Below are 20,000 nucleotides of genomic sequence, written 5' to 3'. Positions count from 1 at the left end.
TCCGCTTCTCACATCTGCTCTCTGAATCTTTGCCACCATGTGACTATTAGCATAAAAAGGATGGATTGACTTCTGACTGCAGGAAATAAATCACCCCAACTTTTGACAGAAGGGTTAGGGAAAAAAAAGGAAAAGATTAATTGGTTTTATTTAGTGGCTTATTGTTTATAGTGATAGCTATTAAAAATAGATAACCAGAGGCTAATAAATGTTAATGGTCCCTTCACTATTAGAAAAATCAATTGTCAGTGAATATAGCATATATTAATATATTATTTTGTTTATGATCCTCAATAGCATGTAAAAAATTTCATCCCAAGAGAACTATTTTTTGAGAACTCTTTTTAAGGTCAACATTTACTGCCAAGAATAGATTTGCAAGGAGGATATTTTCCTCTGTAGGCAATTTTAATGGCTTTCAAAGCATTATTTTATAATTATAATAAAATTCATGTGTAATTTGTCAAGATTGATAAACTCCTTTCCAAGGACTCTTGTGTTTTTCTTTGAAACCTGTTTGAGAGCAGTTAGATAGATTTCTAAATGTAAGTAATTAAAATTGTATAGTATTGAGTTATTGACCAATGCTGGACTATTAATCAAGCTAAAAAATTCTACAATCAGTGCTCAGGGTTCTGAAGCCTGGTAAAATAATAGTATTTGTGTTCAGTGAGGCAAGTAGCCACAATTAAGCACTTCAGTTGACAAATGAGAGGGTACACTTTATTTTGCACTTAATTGAATTGCTGTACATGCTCGGCCACCATTGTCTCCCAACCCTCAACTTGGTGTCTGGTCACTGAAGCTTCTGTGTTTGTTAAAGGTACAGCAATTAAGTCTGTCTTCACCATTAGGTTTCTAAACACAGCCAACAATGTCTGGGCTGCAAACCAGGGCTTAGTGAGCGCAGTGAAGATCCTTCAAGGCAGATTATTAATTTCCTGAACAAAAAGATTTGATAAACAAATTAGAGCCCTGTCGAGGGATGTTTTGAAATAGCCTTGAAGAGGGGACAACCCTCTGGTTTCCTGTCACTCACTGGATTCTGCTTGAGTAAGCAGACAGACTCTGGGAGAGAAGACAGAATTGTAATCTGTTTTATGAAAACCCGAAATTGATTTATTTCTCCTGAGCTAGGAAGAGTGTGCGCTGATAATCTTGCTAATTATTAGGTATTTGTCACAACTCTCCCCCCCCACCCCCCCCACCCCACCCCCGCACTGGCTTTTGCCTCGCAGTCAGTCACCTCCCTGAAAGCACTGTGACATTTGTCATTTCTTGCTCCCTTAAGTCAGATTCAGCAGAGGAGGTAAGATTCAAGAACAAGACTCACGGGGCCAGAGGGATGGCTCAGTGGTTAAGAGCACTTGCTGCCTTTGCAGAGAACTGGGTTTGGCTCCCAGCAGCCACGAGGCAGCTCACAACCTCTATAATTCAGGTTCCAAGAGATCCAACGCCCTCTTCTGGCCTCCATGTGCAGCAGATGCACATGTGCCTTTCCATACATGGAGACACTCAGCATACACATTAAAACAAAAAGAAGAAGAAGAAGAACAGGACTCAGTGGATGTATATTTAGGGTAGGTGAGAAGTCAGGCTTTCTTTTTCAAAGAGATACATCTGGCACAGGTCTGGGTTCATCTTGGGTAGACCCCAGGGCAGTTTAGTATTTATTAAAGTGTGCATGCAACTTGGCCACTTGCCCACATATTTCTCTGACACTTGGAATAAGGTTCAAACACCCGATGATGACCTTGGCATCAATGGCTTACATCCTTTGAGGACAGTTTGTCCTCAGTTGTCCGTGCCAAAACCGTGATGATAGCAACTGCTTTCCCTGTCCCACTCAGAGGATTACTGTAAAGATTAAACTAATAATTGCTTTTAAAGCACTTTGAAAAGTAAAGGATACTATGGGACTATAAAAGACAATTATGTATTTTCTTTTGCACTGTTTGGCTTAATTATGCTTACCTCTGTAAAGCTTACAGAAATATGCATGTATTTGCCAGTGAGGAGATCAAGATGATCAAATGGCTGTTCTTGAAACAGTTTGATTAAGACAGGAAGGGAATGCTCCTCTATAAGTTTATGTGTCTCATCAGCTCTGTGAATTTTGTTCCTGTGGCAACAAGTCATGGAACTCAGCAGCCAACGCTCTAAGCCCAGTCTTTAAAGAGTGTTGAGTGTCACCAAAGTCACAGCCCCTTTCCTCACATGCTGACTGACACAGGAAACCATGACCAGTCACTCTCTCTTTCTTTCAGACCCTACCAGTGTGGCCACTGCTCCCAGTCCTTTTCCCAGCCATCAGAACTGAGGAACCACGTGGTCACTCACTCCAGTGACCGGCCTTTCAAGTGTGGCTACTGTGGACGTGCCTTTGCAGGGGCCACCACCCTCAACAACCACATCCGGACCCACACTGGAGAAAAGCCTTTCAAGTAAGTAGTAGCCAATTGTCCACCATCTTTTTCTTATCTTGGGAACTGGTAGATACGTGGGCACACCTTGCCCAGCTCAGCCCACCTGGTAGAGAAAGCTGCTCTACCAAGTCAGGTCTACAAGGTCAGAGTCTGGGCTATAAGAGGTTCTTTGGGGTTTTGTAGCTGACATTTGGAAAATAAACTCAGGAAAGCTACACAGTGGTCTGGGCTCAAAGGTTGCAATCTCAGACATGAGATGACTGTTGGACCTGTTTTCTTGTCAGTAAAGTAAGGAAGTATGAGAAACTAACTTTAGTAGTCTTCCCAATTCCTGTGGGTCTGTGCATCTGAATTCTGTTTAGGAGCTATGCCAAGATCCCATGGCCACCCATAAGCTCCCATAACTATGAGGAGAATGGTCATAGCTTAGGATGCTTGAACAATCCTCTTGGAGTAGGTGAACCCTTCAGGATTCTAGTGACTGTTTCTTCTCATTTATCAGAGTATGAGCCTATCATAGTAGACAACCTGTGGCTCTTTAGCACACACTTTGGAGCTTAAAATCATCAGGCTGATGAAAATTAAAACAAAAACAAGGGCATATTGACTTTTTAAGCATACAAAGAATGTGGCTAAGGACATTTGTACAAGATTGTTTTTCAACATATAGTCCACTCAGCAAAGCAACAGACATTTGAACTATGCAAAATGTGCAAAATGGCCCATTCATCCATCTATCCATCCATCCATCCATCTATCCATCCATCCATCCATCCATACATACATACATACATACATACATACATACCTCCATACATCCATCTGTCTATCCACTCATATGTGTTTATATAATAAAGATAACTGACTGCTTTTGCATTGGTCACCCTGCTAGGTGCAATGGAATGAAAAATGAATTAGACCCAGCCCCTTTTCATCTTAACTTTGAAGACCTCCCATTCTAAGGGGGAAAATCAATCAATATTATAACATGGGATGAAAAGTATAACAAGATGTGTATATACAATGTTGAGGAGTATCAAAGAAATTGATCATCAAATCTGTGTGGGATACAATGCTTAGCACGTATATTAAAGGATCAGTAGGAGTTTGATGGGCATACAAAGGAGAAGTGGCTATTTCCTGTAGTCTAAACAGCAGGGAAAGGATTGGATCCTGTGCATATCAGTCTGGTGGGCTCAGAAGGTTTAGACTGATGAACTCTTTTCTCTTGGTGCCTTCACTTTCTACTCATTTGCTGTGCTCACTTTCCCTACTTGTGGAAGAAAATTTAAAAACACATATGTCCAGTTATAGTCACGCCCTGTTGAACAAGCTCAAGCAGGAAAGGAAGTGATTCTGGCTGTAGGAGACTAAACTCTTTGCTCAGTCTCAGTCAAGAAGTTTCCCATTCTGTGCTCAGGCTGAGACCAGGCATAGCTCATGGTAATAGTGTCCTGTTGGTTTGGGACCTGCCTACCTCACTGGTCTGTAACAGAGGGAGGGTCTCATAAAAGGCTATTGTCTTTGACCTCTATCTACCATCCTTTTAAACATATTAATTGATTAATTAATTGTGTGTGTGTGTGTGTGTGTGTGTGTGTGTGTGTGTGTGTGTCTGTGTCTGTGTGTCTGTGTGGGCATGTATGTGTCATGGTGCATGTGTAGAGATCAGAAGACAACTTGTAGGAATTGGTTCATTTCTTCTACCACGTGGTTCCTGAGGATCAAATTCAGGTTGTCAGTCTTGGTGGCAAGCACTTTGACTTGCAGAGCCATCTTTCCAGCTACTCCATCATTGTTAGCTATGTTCCTTCATGGTTTAATTGGTTATATTAATAGTAAAAATGGTGCTGATTTTTGTCTGCGTGCTTGTTTACTACGTAAAGTCTTCTGGCTTTCAAGGGGGAGAGGATGATGCCTAAACTCAAGCTGCAATAGTCTGATGAGGCCACCTTTCTCCAACCTAGAGAAAGGCCAGTCGGCTGGTCCCTATCTTAAACATTCCTTGTCTTGGGTGCTTGTGACCTGCCTCATGGACGTTGTCATCACACTCAGGCCTGATTCCTAAGGGGTTGCAGATTCTAGCTCTGCCACTGTTCTAGATGTAGGAGGTAACAGTGCCACTCAGAGAGCTTGGGAGGCCTGGGGAACCTTGTATTAGAGAGGGTAGCCAAATGGATTCAGTGCCAGGAATCAGATTGATTTTTATCTTGTTGCAGTGTAAATAGATTTTAGTAATTAATTGAAGTGGTTTCAGGGTCAAGACGGGAAATAGATTTCTATTAATGTTAAGGTGTTACTTATGTGTAACCTCGTTGACTCCACTCAATTTTTTTCTTTAACATCCTGTTTTTGTCATGTTTCCAATAGAGTTGCCATCTTAACTTAATTTTAAATTCATCAAATTAATATTCATTCGGGGTGCTTTAGCGGTTGTATTTTCCCCCCTTTGCAACAGGATTGTTCTTTTGTTCATGCCTGCTTTCATGTTGGAGAAAACAACTGAACAAAAGATCCTGAGGTATCCCAGGTTGTTGGGACAACATTCTAGCTGGCTGTTTTAGTCTGGTTTCATCTTGGTTTTAGCATAGCTATATGCCATTGTATTTGGGGGGTATTTAAAATGATCAAATATATAGGCCCAGAGGAGAGCTGAGTGTATGCTTATTTTGAAAGTGCAAGATCTAAACATTTTCTAGGAAATGGAAAGCTAAATCCCTTAGTATATACACGTTCTTTCAGGGTTGTACTACCACAAGGGAGCTCGAGAATCTTCTAGCCCAGCCCATGGATATCCAACCCATGGACGTTTGTAAATATTATGAAGATATCCTTTTACAAGCTTATAAAACAAACATTACAAAAAAACCCTTTTTGTTGCAGATTAGTCAATAAAAATGGTTTCACCACCACAGTTAATTTTACTACTTCGACTAATGGGCATTGGCTTAAACAATGTTGCAGAGGTTGAAAAGAATCTTGTAAAGACACACAGACCTAAACTGTAAGCCCAAGGCGACTTCCAAGTAGATGACCCAAGTGACTCTAGTTGTCCCCTTGATCCAAGAGGTCTTCTCAGACTCTCCAGGGTGAGCGGAGACTGAGCTTGCTGGGCCTGGGAAAGCCCTTCTTCCTTCCTTCCTTCCTTCCTTCCTTCCTTCCTTCCTTCCTTCCTTCCCTCCTTCTTACCTCTGCCCCTCAGAACTTGGCTGGAAGGACATGGAGACAGCTGGCCTCCCAAGGTGGCCAGACTAAAGCTAGAGTTCCTGCAGGCTCTGCCTCACATCTGATTAGCTGGAACACCCCTCCTCCGCACTGGGAAGAACCTATAACCTAAATTCTAGGTACACCCCGAGCCTGTCAACAGGGAACCTAGGCTGAAGACTTGGAATTTCTAAGGTAAAGCATGCCATAAGAAAGCAAACCGAAGAAGGACTGTATCCAATTCTATGGCTTCTAGTTTGGTGTGTGAGACTGGAGTTGTGGGAAACAAGGGACAGGCGCAAGAAGTCATTTCCCATAACAGAAATGGCGAGGTGCTGTATTGCAGGAAGGGAAGGTGGTGAAGACGTTGGAGGGGCCAGCAATGAGGACCCATGTCTCCCAGTCTTGTATTAAATGTGCTATCCCAACGTTTGTGATAGAGGGCCTATCTGACCTCAAAAGCTGCACTCGCCCTAGGAGACCCAGCTCCACCGCGCCTTCAATAAAAGAAGTTTGGCTCAGAACAAGGAAACAAGAGAAAATTCTAAAGTACATCCAAGAGTTAAGCAGGACCTACACAAAAATCAAAGCAAGTCTGAAAATACACATCAAGTGTTTACCATGTACAATCCAGTTGAAATATTTTACGGCACATGGCAGTGCGATCCAGTTGAAGTATTTTACGGCACATGGCAGATACACAAAGATTCTTGCAGGTTTACTGAGTAATAGAACTTGACATCATTTTGTGATATTTCAACTCATATCCTCCAATCAACCACCACCGTCCCAAAAGAAGGATGTCAAACTGAAAAGGGAAACCAAAGCTGACTCAGACTCTCATGCCTGTAGGAAGTTGGGAACTTTCTGTTCGCTGAAGCGTTTGGAAGACTTTCCACATGTATGTGTCTGGGATGTTCCCTTCAAGGCTGTGACATCAGTGCCCGTGCCAAGAAGGGAAGGCACACGATTGCAATTCAGGGTTAAATGACAGCACAGCTGAAGCCCTGCTCTGGCCTCCCAGAACCAAGGTACTTGATGGGAGTAGGTCTTTCTGATGAGTTCCCTAGAACTGTGAGAATATTTTGTAGAGATTTCTCATCTAGAGTTGGATGGACAATGGATATAAAATGGAAACTCCAACCTTGTTTTTTAAATATATGTTCTTATATCCACATGTCTTTAATTCCTCAACTATACAAATCCATATCATTCACAACCCACATAGATATTATGTCTAATAATCTATATTTCCCAAGAGGAAGGAAATCCTTGGGGTAGAATCTAAATTCAAGTAATTTCTCCATGTCTGCATGTTATTTTTCTCCTTTTTGGTGAAAAGATGGGACTAGACATGATCTTTGTTTGCAAAGGAGTGATCCTCTGGAACACAACGTATGATGGGGGAAATTTTTCTGATAATTGTAACAGATTGCTCTATGCACAGAAATCTCACTGAGCCACTTAGGCAAACCCTGGAGAAGAATATGACTCTTCTCTCGCTGACTTCATCCAGTGTGGAAATTTTGAGGATCACACAGAGCTACAGACTCCAGCCTTACGCAAGGCACCAGGCTTCTGTGCATGAATTCTTCACATTTTAATAAACAGATTGAGAAGGGTGAAGGCACAGCCAGGTAAATTGTCATTCCTCATAATTGTTCAAGCCATTTTTACTCTCCTTGGAATTGATCCTATGGCTTCAAAATTAAAAAAAGAAATATAATAATTTGAAAGTTTGTCAAGTCGTGAAAGGTAGTATATTTTAACACACTAATCCAGTAACTAATCAGTTTTCTAATAAACAATCAGCAGTTCGCTAACGTGTCATCAGCACTCCAGGAGCTCTGGAGAGGGGATGAGCTGCCCGTGGACGTTAATGAATACACCAAAAATCATTAGGTGATCAATACTTCTGAGTTATTTTCATTGAGCTGATAGGTCTGATACATTAAAGCTGACATTATACATTTGTCAAGATCACCGTGCAGTTTTTAACAGTGGAGCGGGCTGCTAAAAATATTCCCTGAAAGACAATCAAAGGAACACAACTTCTTCATCCTGACACACTCAGCTGGTACCGGAGCCTGGAAAGCTTAAAGCGGTGGTTTTCAACCTGTGGGGAGTGACCCTCTGGCAAACCTCTATCTCCAAAAGGTATTTACGTTACAATTCCCAACAGTAGCAGAATTACAGTTATGAAGTCGCAACGAAAATAATTTTCTGGTTGGAGGTCACCACAACATGAGGAACTGTATCACAGGGTCACAGTTGAGAACCACTGCTTTAAATCGTGTAGCCAAATTCTAGCCTCCCAGCAGCCCCAGGCCGTTGAGCATCTCCAAAACTGAATGGATGTGCTCTATTTCTCTAGCTAATTCTGTACATGATTTACTGAGGAGGAAAGAAAGAGGAATGATTTTCAGATAGTGGGATGTGCGGCTCCCTTGTCCGTGTAGGCTTTCTCCAGGTTTCTTCTGCCATTGTGTGTGTGTGTGTGTGTGTGTGTGTGTGTGTGTGTGTGTGTGTGTGTGTGCACATAATCATGAATGACAACCACAGAAACACTGGAGCTTCCACAAGATTGTATGTGTGTTATATTTTTAGTAGATTAAGTAACCACCATGCAGAGTGTGGGAGCTGTGGAGGACAGGATCTGGCCCAGGTTCTGGATTACAGTCTTTCTTTTAAGTAGAGACACTTGAAGTGTCTTTCTTCTTTCAGATACCCGGGCCCATATATATATATATATATATATATATATATACATATATAATTACATACTATATTGCCTATAAGGTTGAGCATCTTAAACCACCCCAGCACCCTGATTCCCAGTTTTTATGAGTCATCCCATTTTTTACTGCAACAAACTCTGGATTTAGAAATTATTTTATCCTTAGATGTGTTTGGGCTGTGACATTGTAATTAGTGGCAGAAAAAAAAAATCAGCCACCTTATAACTATAACCTCCCACCTCACCCCTTCCCCCGGCTCCCATCCCCCACCTTTATCCTCATAGTCCGTGAATACCAAGGCAGTGCTTCCACGAGTTTCCAAATTCGGAGATGATCAGCTTTCTGGCTGGCGTTGCTCAGGGGAGTAGAATTCTGGGGTTTAAATTAGCAGCAGGTGAAATTCTATTTGTCATCAATTTCTCTTTGGGGTTACAGAGCAGAAAACTGCAGACAAGCCGCTGCTTTGATGGCTCACTCCTAAAAATCTCTTTTTGTTCTTTATCTATTTGAACTGACAGTGATCAGAGCTGCAGCCGGACAGGGCTCTCTGGAGAAATCACCTTCCCCCCGGCCTATTGACAGGTCCCTCTGTTCTGCATCAGATGAGCTTTGTCCCGTCCCAGGCATCCAGGCCTTGGAAGGAGCCACCAATTAAACCTCTTGAGCCAGTAAAATCTGAAGCCACTTTGGAGTGTCTGTTCTGATTAGTCAGGATGAGAGGAAGCCCATCACCCCGAAGGCCACCCCGCACCCCCCACCCCCCCGCTCCCTGGTCTCAATTTTCTCTCTTGCCTCCACCAGGTGCGAGAGGTGTGAGAGAAGCTTCACACAGGCCACGCAGCTGAGTCGGCACCAGCGGATGCCCAATGAGTGCAAGCCAATAACCGAGAGCCCAGAGTCAATCGAAGTGGATTAACGGATTGACTGGCCGGAATTAAACTGCAAGGAAAGTCATGATTAAATGTCACGGACACTTAAGCAAAACCAAAGATTTCCTCTGAACAACTTTCAATCAGTCCCAGAAAACCAAAAGCAGTAATAAAATAAGTAAGATGTTAAGAGATATTGATCCTGGCGTGCAAGTCAGACCCAGGCAAGAGATTATTTATTTATGACTAGGGATGAGACAGATTTCCATGGACAGCTCACCCGGGATGGCTAGCGTTTGCGGTCCCAAACCATGTGTTTGCTTTATTTCTAAAAAGCTTTTTTTTTTAAAGAAAAAAAAAACTGTTATTTAATGCCAAAGGGAGGATTCCTCTGCCCACAGTTGTGAGTTTAAAAAAAAAAAAAAAAACCGCACAGGGACTTGGTTCTCTTTGCACCTTTTTTGGTAGTAGCATGTTTCAAGGGGACCCATTGTACAGCCTTCCTCCTGGCTAGGCCTGGCTCACCAGATGTTGGTTACCCCAGCAAGGAAGGTTGAGGCCGAAGCAAGAACCTGGCTAAAGCGGCCCCACCTGCAGCCTCAGAGGCGGCCCATTTCTGTAGATTCACTTCTCATGCACTTTCACGTGGCCCCCTTCCACCCAACAGCCTGGAACCGACGCTGGAAAAGAAAATGGTTTCAGCTGCAAACTCAAAGGACGAACGTGGAGGACTTGCTTTAGTCCTGTCCGGATTTCAGAAACATTTAAAAAGTGTACGGAGCTTCATAATACAATAGATTGTTCTGAAGCAGCTAGTTGAGAAAATGTTGTTTCCAATAACATTTTAGCTTAAGAAAATGAAAACCGAAATAAAGTTCTTTGGTCCGAGGCTGAATCTATGGTGTGAGGCCTCAAGTGATTTTTGTTGTCGTTGTTGTTGTTTCTGGGCAAGCGTTGAATGTGTGAGGAATCATGCCGGGCCCCTCTGGCAGGTTCAGTTCGGGCAAGGGCATCTTCCTCACACAGGGAAGTCCTGGAGGCGCCTTCATTCACTGCTGAGCGTGGCAAAAGCATTGCCACAGAACAAGGCAGGAAAATCAGCCAGACAGGAAAACATTATGAGAAGGAGGCATAGCGAAGGATGCACTGCTGTTACCAAAAGAGATAGCTTTTTCTTCTCTCGAGATTGATTAACCAAAAGAAGAAGAACTGTGCACGCACTCGGGATGTTCTTTGAGTATTTGGAATAGAGTGTAACTTTCACCGGCCTTGTGGTGGTTCAGCGGTAGTGCTCAACATCATTGGATCAAGGTCAAAGAGCTGAACTGGCACTGGGAACGGGATGATGCAGATGGCATTTGGTCCATTAACTCATTAACTCCCAGTGGAAACTCAGAGCTTGTACTTAACTCTGCAGCCAGTTTTCACAATCAGCCCAAGCGAGTGCTTAAAAGTAAGCCTGTGGCAGGTTTCTTGGTCATTTGGTGGCTAAGCACAAACTTTGAAGGAGTCCCTCATTTTTTTTTTTAGCCAGCTAAATGTCTTCTGAAACACACACACACACACATACACACACACACACACACACACACACACACCTAATTTCAGAAAGGAATAACGTAGTTTAGCTTAATATATTAGGGTATATTTGATCCTCCAAAAAGCTCTTTTCTGTCTTTTAAAAATATTTTATTATTTTATGTGTATTTGTCTGCATGGATGTCTGTGTACTATGTGTGTGCAGTGCCTGCAGAAGCCAGCAGAGGGTAACTGGTTCCCCAGAACTGGAATTATAGGCTGTGAGCCACCATGGGGGTGCTGGGAATTGGGGTTGCTGGGAATGGAACCTGGGTCTCTCTACACCTGCAGCAAGTGCTTTCAGCTGCCGAGCCGTCGCTCCAGCCTACTTTCGTCTCTTTTTACTTCCACCTTTTCTCTGTACCTTGGGGCTCAAGGGCTTCATTTAGAATTTTTGAAAAAGAGTTTCATCTGTTGTGTTTGTGGTTATAACAACAGCTAGGATTACAGCCACAAAGATAAACTTGGTTAATTTTGGCCTCTGTTGCCAGCTCAAGCTGCTCACCTGGAATTTTCTCCCAGTTTCTGTTGTCTCTTTGACATGGCAGCCAAATGTCCTGTCTCGTGTGTGTGTGAGTGTGTGTGTGTGTGTGTGTGTGTGTGTGTGTGTGTGTGTGTGTGAATGCCTTCTGGCTTCACAGCTCCCTCCTGCAAGGGAGGAAGGCATTTCCCAGTGTGCGTTACTGAGAAAGGCGAAAAGAATGTGCAGCCACATAGACCTTCAAGAAATCAACAGACCAGCTCCAAAAGGAACAAATGTTCACGTGTCCAAGTTCAAATGTGTGGCTGAGCTTTCTGAGTATAATGATGGGCGCATCTTTATGTTTCTCACCTTTTTTTCATCCTGTGCGCTTGCCTCATTTTCTCGTTCAATACCAGGCAATATGTCAGAGTCAGTCCCCGCTCTCCACATAACTGTGGAGAATGTCCTGTCCATTGGGTAGATCAGAGTAGGGGTTCGAAGTTTACTACTTGTATTGTCCTTGATTAGTGCAATAGTTTGAGCAGATTTGACCACTTCCCCTTGATGGGGAGGCCTGGTGGCACTCAGAGAAAGAATAAGCAGGCTACCAAGATGAGACTTGATAGCCTATGGCCATATAATGAGGGAGGAGGTCCCCCTCGGTCATAGACCTAGGAGAGGGGAGTAGGGTGAAAACAGGAGGGAGGGATAAACAGGAGGATACAAGTGATGGGATAATAATTGAGTTGTAATCTGAACAAATTAATAAAATTAAAATAAAAAAATAAAGTCTTGATAAAGGGAAAAATACCAGGAAATATACCAGGTTTTGATGGGATCCTCCCTTGAGGTCTGGCATGGGGGAACCTTCCACAGCAATGCTTTGTACTGCTCTGATGGCTTTGCCTGCTGGTTCCCCAGCGCCTGTTGCATCAGTGAGGTGTACCTAAACACCCCTCTAGGATTCCTCAGAATCCATTATTACTCTTGTTATGATGTATTTTCTTTAATATATCTTCAACTGAATTTGGTCAGTTATTTTCTGCTTAAAAAATAGAAAATTTGATAACTTTAAATTTCCAGGCATTTGGGGACTTGCAATTTGGGACACATTGTGTAACCAGCTTTCCATGGGGCAGCCTGGGCTCTCCTGGCCTATGGACAGGCCAGTTCCTGCAGGTCTGCTTGGCACTCAGAGCAAGTACAGCAGTCATGTGGGTCTCTAAAGCTTCTAGTCAATGTGTGTGCAGAGGAGCAGGCAGCTTCTTGAAACCTTCCAACAGAAGACTTTGGAAAATATTGACATCTAAAGTGTCCTTGACGCACACGATCCTTTAAGACTTGGTGAATGGTTAGTAAAAACTATAATCCTAGCTCGTAACAGTATGAAGAAAGATGTTATCTGAGATGAAAAAGTGGGTGGTCGGGACTGAATCAGGTCTGTTCAGAGAGAGACAGATGAAGTTTTTTTCCCCACAAGGCTTCCCAGGCTAGCATGATGGCACAGTGGGCAAAGGCACTTTTGCTAGGTCCCATAGGACCCCAAGTTGTCCCCTGACCTCCACACACACACCGTGGTGCATACCGCTGCAGTCACAATGATAATAAATGCGCACATTGTTAAAAAGATGTACCACACTACCATATGCCCACTTATTTAGCTGAAGGTCTAGGCTGGAGGTGAAGCCTATGAAGCTCATGGAAGAAGGGAAAGGGGTAGGAATACAGACAATTATGTTTCTGTAAGAAAATCTCAGCTGAAGGAAAGCTCAGTAACATCCTCAGGAAATACGTATTAACCTTTTTTTTTTTTTCAGACTTCAGTGTGTTTTGCCTTTATCTTTAAGAACATTAACTTTTTACCCAGGGGAGATAGGTTTCACAATATGATTGTCTAGGTAGTTAAAGCTGTAAAGCTTAATCCTGCGTAATTTAGTTCGTTTGTAACTTTTTGTTAAATATCCATTTAATGTATTTTTGTTGGAAAACTGACTCTACCAGAAAAGGATTATGGTTCCTCCTCTGTCCTCACAGGGGTCACAATGTTAGCCTGGGCCTCAAAAACATCATCATTCATTTGCCAATTCATTACTTTTTCCATGGTTTTCTTGGTTTATTGTTTCATTCACTCATTCAGCAAATACTGAACCCTTGTGTCAAGACCTCATCATCGGTGTTCACTATAAGCAAAATTAGTTAACAGTTGGTGAGAAAATAGTATTTTCCTCCTAATGGCTGGCTAGAGTAAATACTCATCCATGACCTAAGAATAACAGTGGTTTTAGTATTTTAATTTTGCTGTCCAACTTATGCGTTAAAGTTGGAAGATGTTCTGCTGTGACCCTGTAGTTCACCCCCCAACTCTCTGGTATATCACTGTGAAACTAAGCACTAATGACTGCTTGTTATGGTTCATGCAAGACGCCAATATTCAATTGTTTTCATGAAGTAGCTCCATTGCTTACTTTAAATTGTCACACGAATGTAAAGGTAATAAGCATAAGTAGCTGTCGATTGCGTAATTGGGAGCATGGCACATCTCACAGCAAAGGGCAGACAGTGATGTGGGTTCAGGGGTCACTCCGCATACCCAGCAGCCTTGTATTTAATAACAGATTCTCTGCTGTCCCACCGGGTTACACAGGCCTGTAGAAACCAAGCCAGGAATAACAAATACACTCTTTAATATGACCTTAATTTGATTTCACACAATCATCTCTAACCCCTGACATCAAAACTCTGAAATATTTTAAGATTTCTATGTCTGTAATTGATAACAGTAGATTCTAGAAATGTCACCACTTTATAAGGGATCCTTCCATTTGTTTGTTTGTTTGGGTCATACTGGGGCTTGAACTCAGGGCCTTGCACAGGCTAGGCAAGGGCTCTACCACTGAGTCATACCTCCGACCCATGAAGGGCTTTCTTCTTTTAAGTAATGAGTCAGATGGTCCATCAGATTAACTTACAAAATGGTGAAACCCCCAAATAGGTTAGAAAATAGAACAATAGTGTGAAGCGATTGCTCTGTCCTCCCCAGGTGCTAACGCTGTTGCCACCATTCTTAGGAAAGACGCTCTTGGGTACATGTTAATAGAAAATGGAGCAGTTCTGAGCGGCTTCCCTCAGATGCTGAGGCAGGCCACAATGAATACTCATCGATCACATGACGTAACCACTGCCTGTTCTGGGGGCTTAGCAGGCATTGTACAACGAGCCTCGCTACCCTGTGGCCACAATGTTTATCATCTTGTTCTTAAATATGCCTAACAATAGTATCTCAGTAGCGCCATCATCCTCCACTCCAAAAACCATGTGATTTTTAGAAAGGGAGCATGCTCCCATTGGCTAAGCTTCTTTTGAGAACAAGACCTATTTAAAATGAACAGATGTAAATATTGTCTGTTGGTAAAAACATGTTTTTTGAAAACAATGCTAAAATGTTCTTCAAATATGAATCTTTGCAGTGGATGATATTGTAATCTACACACACCCCATGGCTGGCAGACAACAATTTTTCTAAACATGAGACTGACATTCACCAATAAGAGAAAAACAGTAAGTGTTCAGCTGTGATAGCACAGGCTTTTAGCCTTAGCACTCAGGAAGCAGACAGACAGATCGCTGTGAGTTCAAGGCCAGCCTAGTCTACATAGGGAGTGCAGGCCCAGCCAGGCCTCCATAGTGAGGCTCTTCTCAAAAAAGAAAACAACAGCAAAAATGGGAGGGGGCAATCGTTCGAGTGTGTGGAACACATAGGGAAAATGGCAACAGGCAAGGTAGGAGGCATGGCGTGCTGGAGAGTGGCCATAAGAGAACACAAGGCTTGAGCACTATTGACAAGTAAAAAAGCATCCTGATAAGTTAAGGGAGATTCAGGGCTTTCTTTGTTCTGTCTGGGATGCTAAGGAAATTATTTTTTCAGGCATCAATGGAGCAATTCTGCAGTTGTGTTCATGAAAAATAGAGGCCTATGTGGCTAACCTGTTGACTTAAAGCAATGAGCCATTACAGACTAGGTTTGCCAAAAAGTACACATACTGTAGTTATATGAACGCGGTACTCCAGGGCTCAGGGGCCCAGCTCAGATTCTTGGTATAATCTAGATGAAGCTGTTTGTGAAGTTTTTTCCAAAAGCAAAGTTTACGAGATTCTTTATGAGCTGGCTGGATTACCAGGCGATTCTTCACCGAAAGCAGTGTGTGCCACGCTATCCTACACGTTCTGATTCTAACAGGGACATTTGCTAAAAGCAAGGCACGTGTTTCCAAGCCAGTTGAACATGGCAGGCTCCTTGTTGGTATTTCCTGTTTTCTGCCTTGCAAAACATCTCTGTTACAGCCTTCCTTCCCCAAAGCTTGGCACGTCACTCCCAACCAAAAACAATCGTGATATAAAGTTAACAAGCTGGAGATACATTTCCACCGCAGACCTCTTTGCTTTTAAGAAGAGAAGAAATCCCACCACAGCAGGTGATTGCCACATGTTGGCAAGAGCAGCCATTTCAGACCAAATGTCCAAAGCAGAGTCCTGGCCAGTCCACATGTGAATATGATCAAATGCTAACAAAATCTGTACCTGTAACCTTAATTTTCCTGAACAATCTGGCATACATTCTCTGATTTGTCCCAACTCTGAGGGGATGAAATAGGAAAAACCTGAGACAAATTCTTTCTAGAAGTTTTGGTTCTGGTATGAGGAAGAATTCCCTGGTTCAAGTGTGAGGGTATGAAGAAAACTTCCTCAGATCAGCAGGAAAATCTTGGAAGCCCAAGGTGCCCTCCTGGTTAATTAAGTTTGTCACATCAAGGGAAGGCATTTAGTCTTGGAGCAAGCTGGTACTGAGGGTGTGGATCCTGTCAGGACACTGCAGCGATTTTAAGCTTACTGTTAGTGTTTAGAGTGGAACAGAAATATGACTGTCTACAACTTCCCACCAAACACTATGGCTTGGGCAAGGGCTCAATTTGAGTTCTATTGTCTGAAGTTTGGAACATGATACAAGCTCATTGAGGGAATGAGCTTGGCAAGGCAGAGTATGTGATGGGTCCCACACAGCCCGTGGTAAGAGGGATGCCCGTCCTGCAGTCAGGGTGGTAAACAAATTGCCTCCCTTAAAACAAACACAAAACTTTATTAAGCTCAAATCTTAGAGTCAATCAAACAGAAAACTGCGAAAGACCAATGAGTTGATGCATGCTGCTATGCTACTGAGGTAGAATCTGCCCTGAATGTGCTGTACTTAAATGAGAAAACAGACACAAATGTAGTGATCACCAACCAAGAGGTGTAAATACATTTGATTAATAAAAAAATGTTTCTATGATAAATTGAGTGCCCTTAGAGTCTGTCTTTCTGGTCCCATCGTGATTTTTTTCTTTCTGTATTAGAGTTTGAACCCAGGGCTCTGCACAAGCTGGGTGAGCGCTTTATCACTAAGTTCCCGATAGCCCTAACCCAGGTTGGCCATTCTCCAGAGTAAGTGATTCCAGCGTGGGTAGCAGGCAGTCTACAGATCCTGGAGGTGCTTTAGGGGAAAACAGGACTCATGTGCAGGAACGTTAAAAGCTAGCTCCGTGGCTTCTTTAGACATATTTGAGATGCCTATGGCTTAATTCTCAGGTGCTGCCATCTCCTTTGCTTAACCAAGTCAAGTCTACTCCCAGCAAATTCAGGCACAGCGGGCCACATCTGACCCTCACAAGCCTTGGGGTAAAGCAGAATCCTCTGCTCTGAGACTGGGCATGAGTCTGTGGCCCTTCTTACTGTGAAAGGACTAGGTGTGTTACCAGTCGAAAAGGCTGAGTCAGCAACCTGGTTTCTAGCTCAGCGCTTTGGAGAGGAAAGTCCTCCTTGGCTGAGAAGAGCAAGTAGGACACTGAGGGTGGAGTAGTTGATAGGAGGTAAGACAGCGTGGTCGAGTAGAGCCTTCGAAAGGCATTGTGGGGAGACGGTGTTTCCTCGGAGCAAGGCGGGGAAGGTTATTTTGAGCAGAAGCAGGCCACGTTCTGGTTGAAAGCAACCATCTGGCTGCTTTGCTGAAAACATACATACAAGCAACATTATATGAATTCAAATGGTTATATTTAGGAATATGTATATATATATATACATATGTATATACACAAATATATATAATGTGTGCAATAACAATTAGTGAGAAGAGAGGGCATGGATTTGAAGAAGAGTCAGAGGTTTGGAGGGAGGAAAGGGACCGGAGAAATGTAGTAATAAATTAGAATCTCAGAAATAAACATCAACCAATAAAAGGAATAAAGAGAGAAAGCAAATAGACGGTAGGAGAACATGGGCTGGTGACAGGAGGTGACCGGGGGGAGATTTCTGAGCAGGCAAGAGGTGATGGCACCTTGATATACGGTGATAGTGGCAAAGGTAGCAGGAAGCAGGTAGATTCTGTCTGGGTTTTGATAGGCAGTAGAGAATTTGCTGGAAGACTGTATTTGGATGTTAGATAAGGAGAGCGGATAGGGTTCTCGGGTTTCTTGGTCTAATGAACAGGAAGAAATGTTGTCATTGGGTTTCCGTGCTTACATTTCATCTTGAGATTATTTACCCATAGTGCCAGGACAACCTCCGTGTAACATTCACGTGACTGGTCATGCACAGCTGGCAGCTAGCTGTCAAACCTGCCACTCCTCCCAGAGTGCTGACGCTCAGGGACTAGGGCACCTGCCCTCAGCTTGACTCGTAGCCTGCTTCTTCTGGTACAGTGTGTAGATAGGCCACTGCCCAGGAACAACATGCAAATGTTTCTTGATAAAAAGATCACAATGGAAATTATTATTTATATTTGACACAGGCATTCTCTGCAGAGTCTCATTCTATCTAGTCTTGAGCTAGGCATGGTCTCTTCCTATGTGGCTTGTGATTAGGTTGTACATTTCAGTCGGTGCCTCTTGAGATGGGCAAGGCAGGCAAAACAGGGGTGGCTGGAAGTTTTCAGTCTTCTGAAGACTTTCAGTGAGGCCTTAAGTCCATGAACCAGTAGTGTTTGTTCTTCATGGAACACAGTAGGAACAAGAAATGGAAAGGAGCCGGGAGAAGGTGGCACACGCCTTTAATCCAAGCACTTGGAAGGCAGAGGCAGGCGGATCTCTGTGAGTTCAAGCCCAGCCTGGTCTACAAAGTGAGTTCCAGGACAGCCAAGGCTAAAACAGAGAAACTCTGTCTTGAAAAACCTAAAAATAAATTAAGAAAAGAAAAAAGAGATGGAAAGGAAAGAATGGCATGAAGTCAGTTAAAACATAGAAACTACAGTAGCCCACACTGGACCCAGTGGGGGCAGATTTGGGGGGAGTCCTCAATCCTCCACAGGGAGAAGCCCAGGCAAGCCAAGGAACTGCTTTCCGAGCTTTGAGTTAAATGAACAGACGCAGGTGCAGATGCCACATATGAAACCTCCGCCACCAGGAGCCACCAACTGGGGCTCCCGTGCAGCCTGGCCACTGTAGTGATCATACCCGGAGAGCCCTACCTTGACATTTGCCTCATACATTGGAAATAAAAATTTCCTGTTATTATTGTTTTATTACTGCTATCTCCTGTGTCACTAGCAGTATTTCACACAGAATTTGAAGAATTTCTCAAAGTAAAAAAAAAATGTTTTTTGGGAACGTGCTAGAAAAATATGGACTGTTCTATAGAAAAATTCCCAAACACAGCAAGATTCCCATTGACTTTTAGGACAAGGGACCTGGACTCTACATTAAGATACCAATTCTTAGATCTTGTGGCTGGAATACCACCTTTCAATATCAGTTATATCTTCGGGAGCGGATAAAATTATCAAAATCCCAGGGAATGATAAAAATCAGACATTGTTATTTACCACCTTACAAGAAAATTCAAAGCAATGAGGAAACACAAAGAGGACTAATGGACTCACGGTCATAGCAGGAGGGACAAGGGGCTGGGGACCAGGAGCTTTATCTTTCTGTATGATTTTTAGGAGGCCTAGGGAGACCCAGAAAGACGGTCAGGCCAGATCAGTACATTAGAACATTTTGTCATCACCTAAATGGGTGTCTTGCAGCCAGGCAGATGATAACAAGTAGAGAGTGTCCCTACATGTCATCACCCCCTTTCCCAGCCCCCAGCTTAAAAAAGAATCTGTGCATGGAAATCAGGCATGCCTCTACTCAACTGTAAGAGCATAGCAATTGTTTGGGATCCCAAGCACAGCCACAGTAGAATATTTGGTATCGACCGGATAGAACAGAACTTGTAGCCACACACTGAACTTATAAGGAAGCATAAAGAGCTCTTATGGGGCTCTTCTGTCTGTCTTTCCTGGTGTCAGGGAGCCAGTGCATGTGAACGCAGATACAAACACACTCATACATGACTGCACACACGTGCACTTTAGAAAAGATAATGGCATTGTTTACATTTCACATCTTTAACACGAAGGTTTTCTCCTCTGAGTTGTTACCCTTTTGTTTGTTTGCATCAAAAATGCAAACAAAAGATACTCACTCCAAATCTGTAAATGTGGCTCTGTTTTGAAAAGAGGTCTTTACAGACATTAAGTAAAAGATCTTGAGAGCTTGCCGAATTGTGCAGCAGGGTCCTAAATCCAATTCATAGGGTCTTCAGAGGACACAAGAGAAAAGGCACACAGGGGTGGGGGTGAGGGAAGGGGAGTGGGGGGTCCATATGGAGATAAAAGCAGGGCCTGGAGTTATACAGTCCCGTGCCAAGG

At 43.1% G+C, this 20,000-nt stretch overlaps 1 protein-coding gene across 2 annotated transcripts in view; it reads left to right on the top strand.

Moving 5' to 3' along the window:
• Positions 1-20,000, top strand: part of PRDM6 (PR/SET domain 6) — a 127,295-nt gene that overhangs the window by 94,747 nt on the left and 12,548 nt on the right. The window contains exons 7-8 of one of the 2 annotated variants that reach the window (XM_084780329.1): positions 2,268-2,444; positions 9,170-10,121. In XM_084780329.1, the coding sequence (XP_084636455.1) occupies positions 2,268-2,444; positions 9,170-9,284 (292 nt within the window). In that variant the 3' untranslated portion in view covers positions 9,285-10,121. Of the gene's footprint in view, positions 1-2,267; positions 2,445-9,169; positions 10,122-20,000 lie in introns of those variants that run through there. The other variant, XM_084780330.1, reaches the window with a different exon arrangement.

The sequence above is a fragment of the Acomys minous genome (assembly GCF_964271855.1).
Source record: "Acomys minous genome assembly, chromosome: 4".
NCBI lineage: Eukaryota > Metazoa > Chordata > Mammalia > Rodentia > Muridae > Acomys > Acomys minous.
Note: the sequence above shows the minus strand (reverse complement) of the source record. Positions and strands in the feature narration are given on the sequence as shown.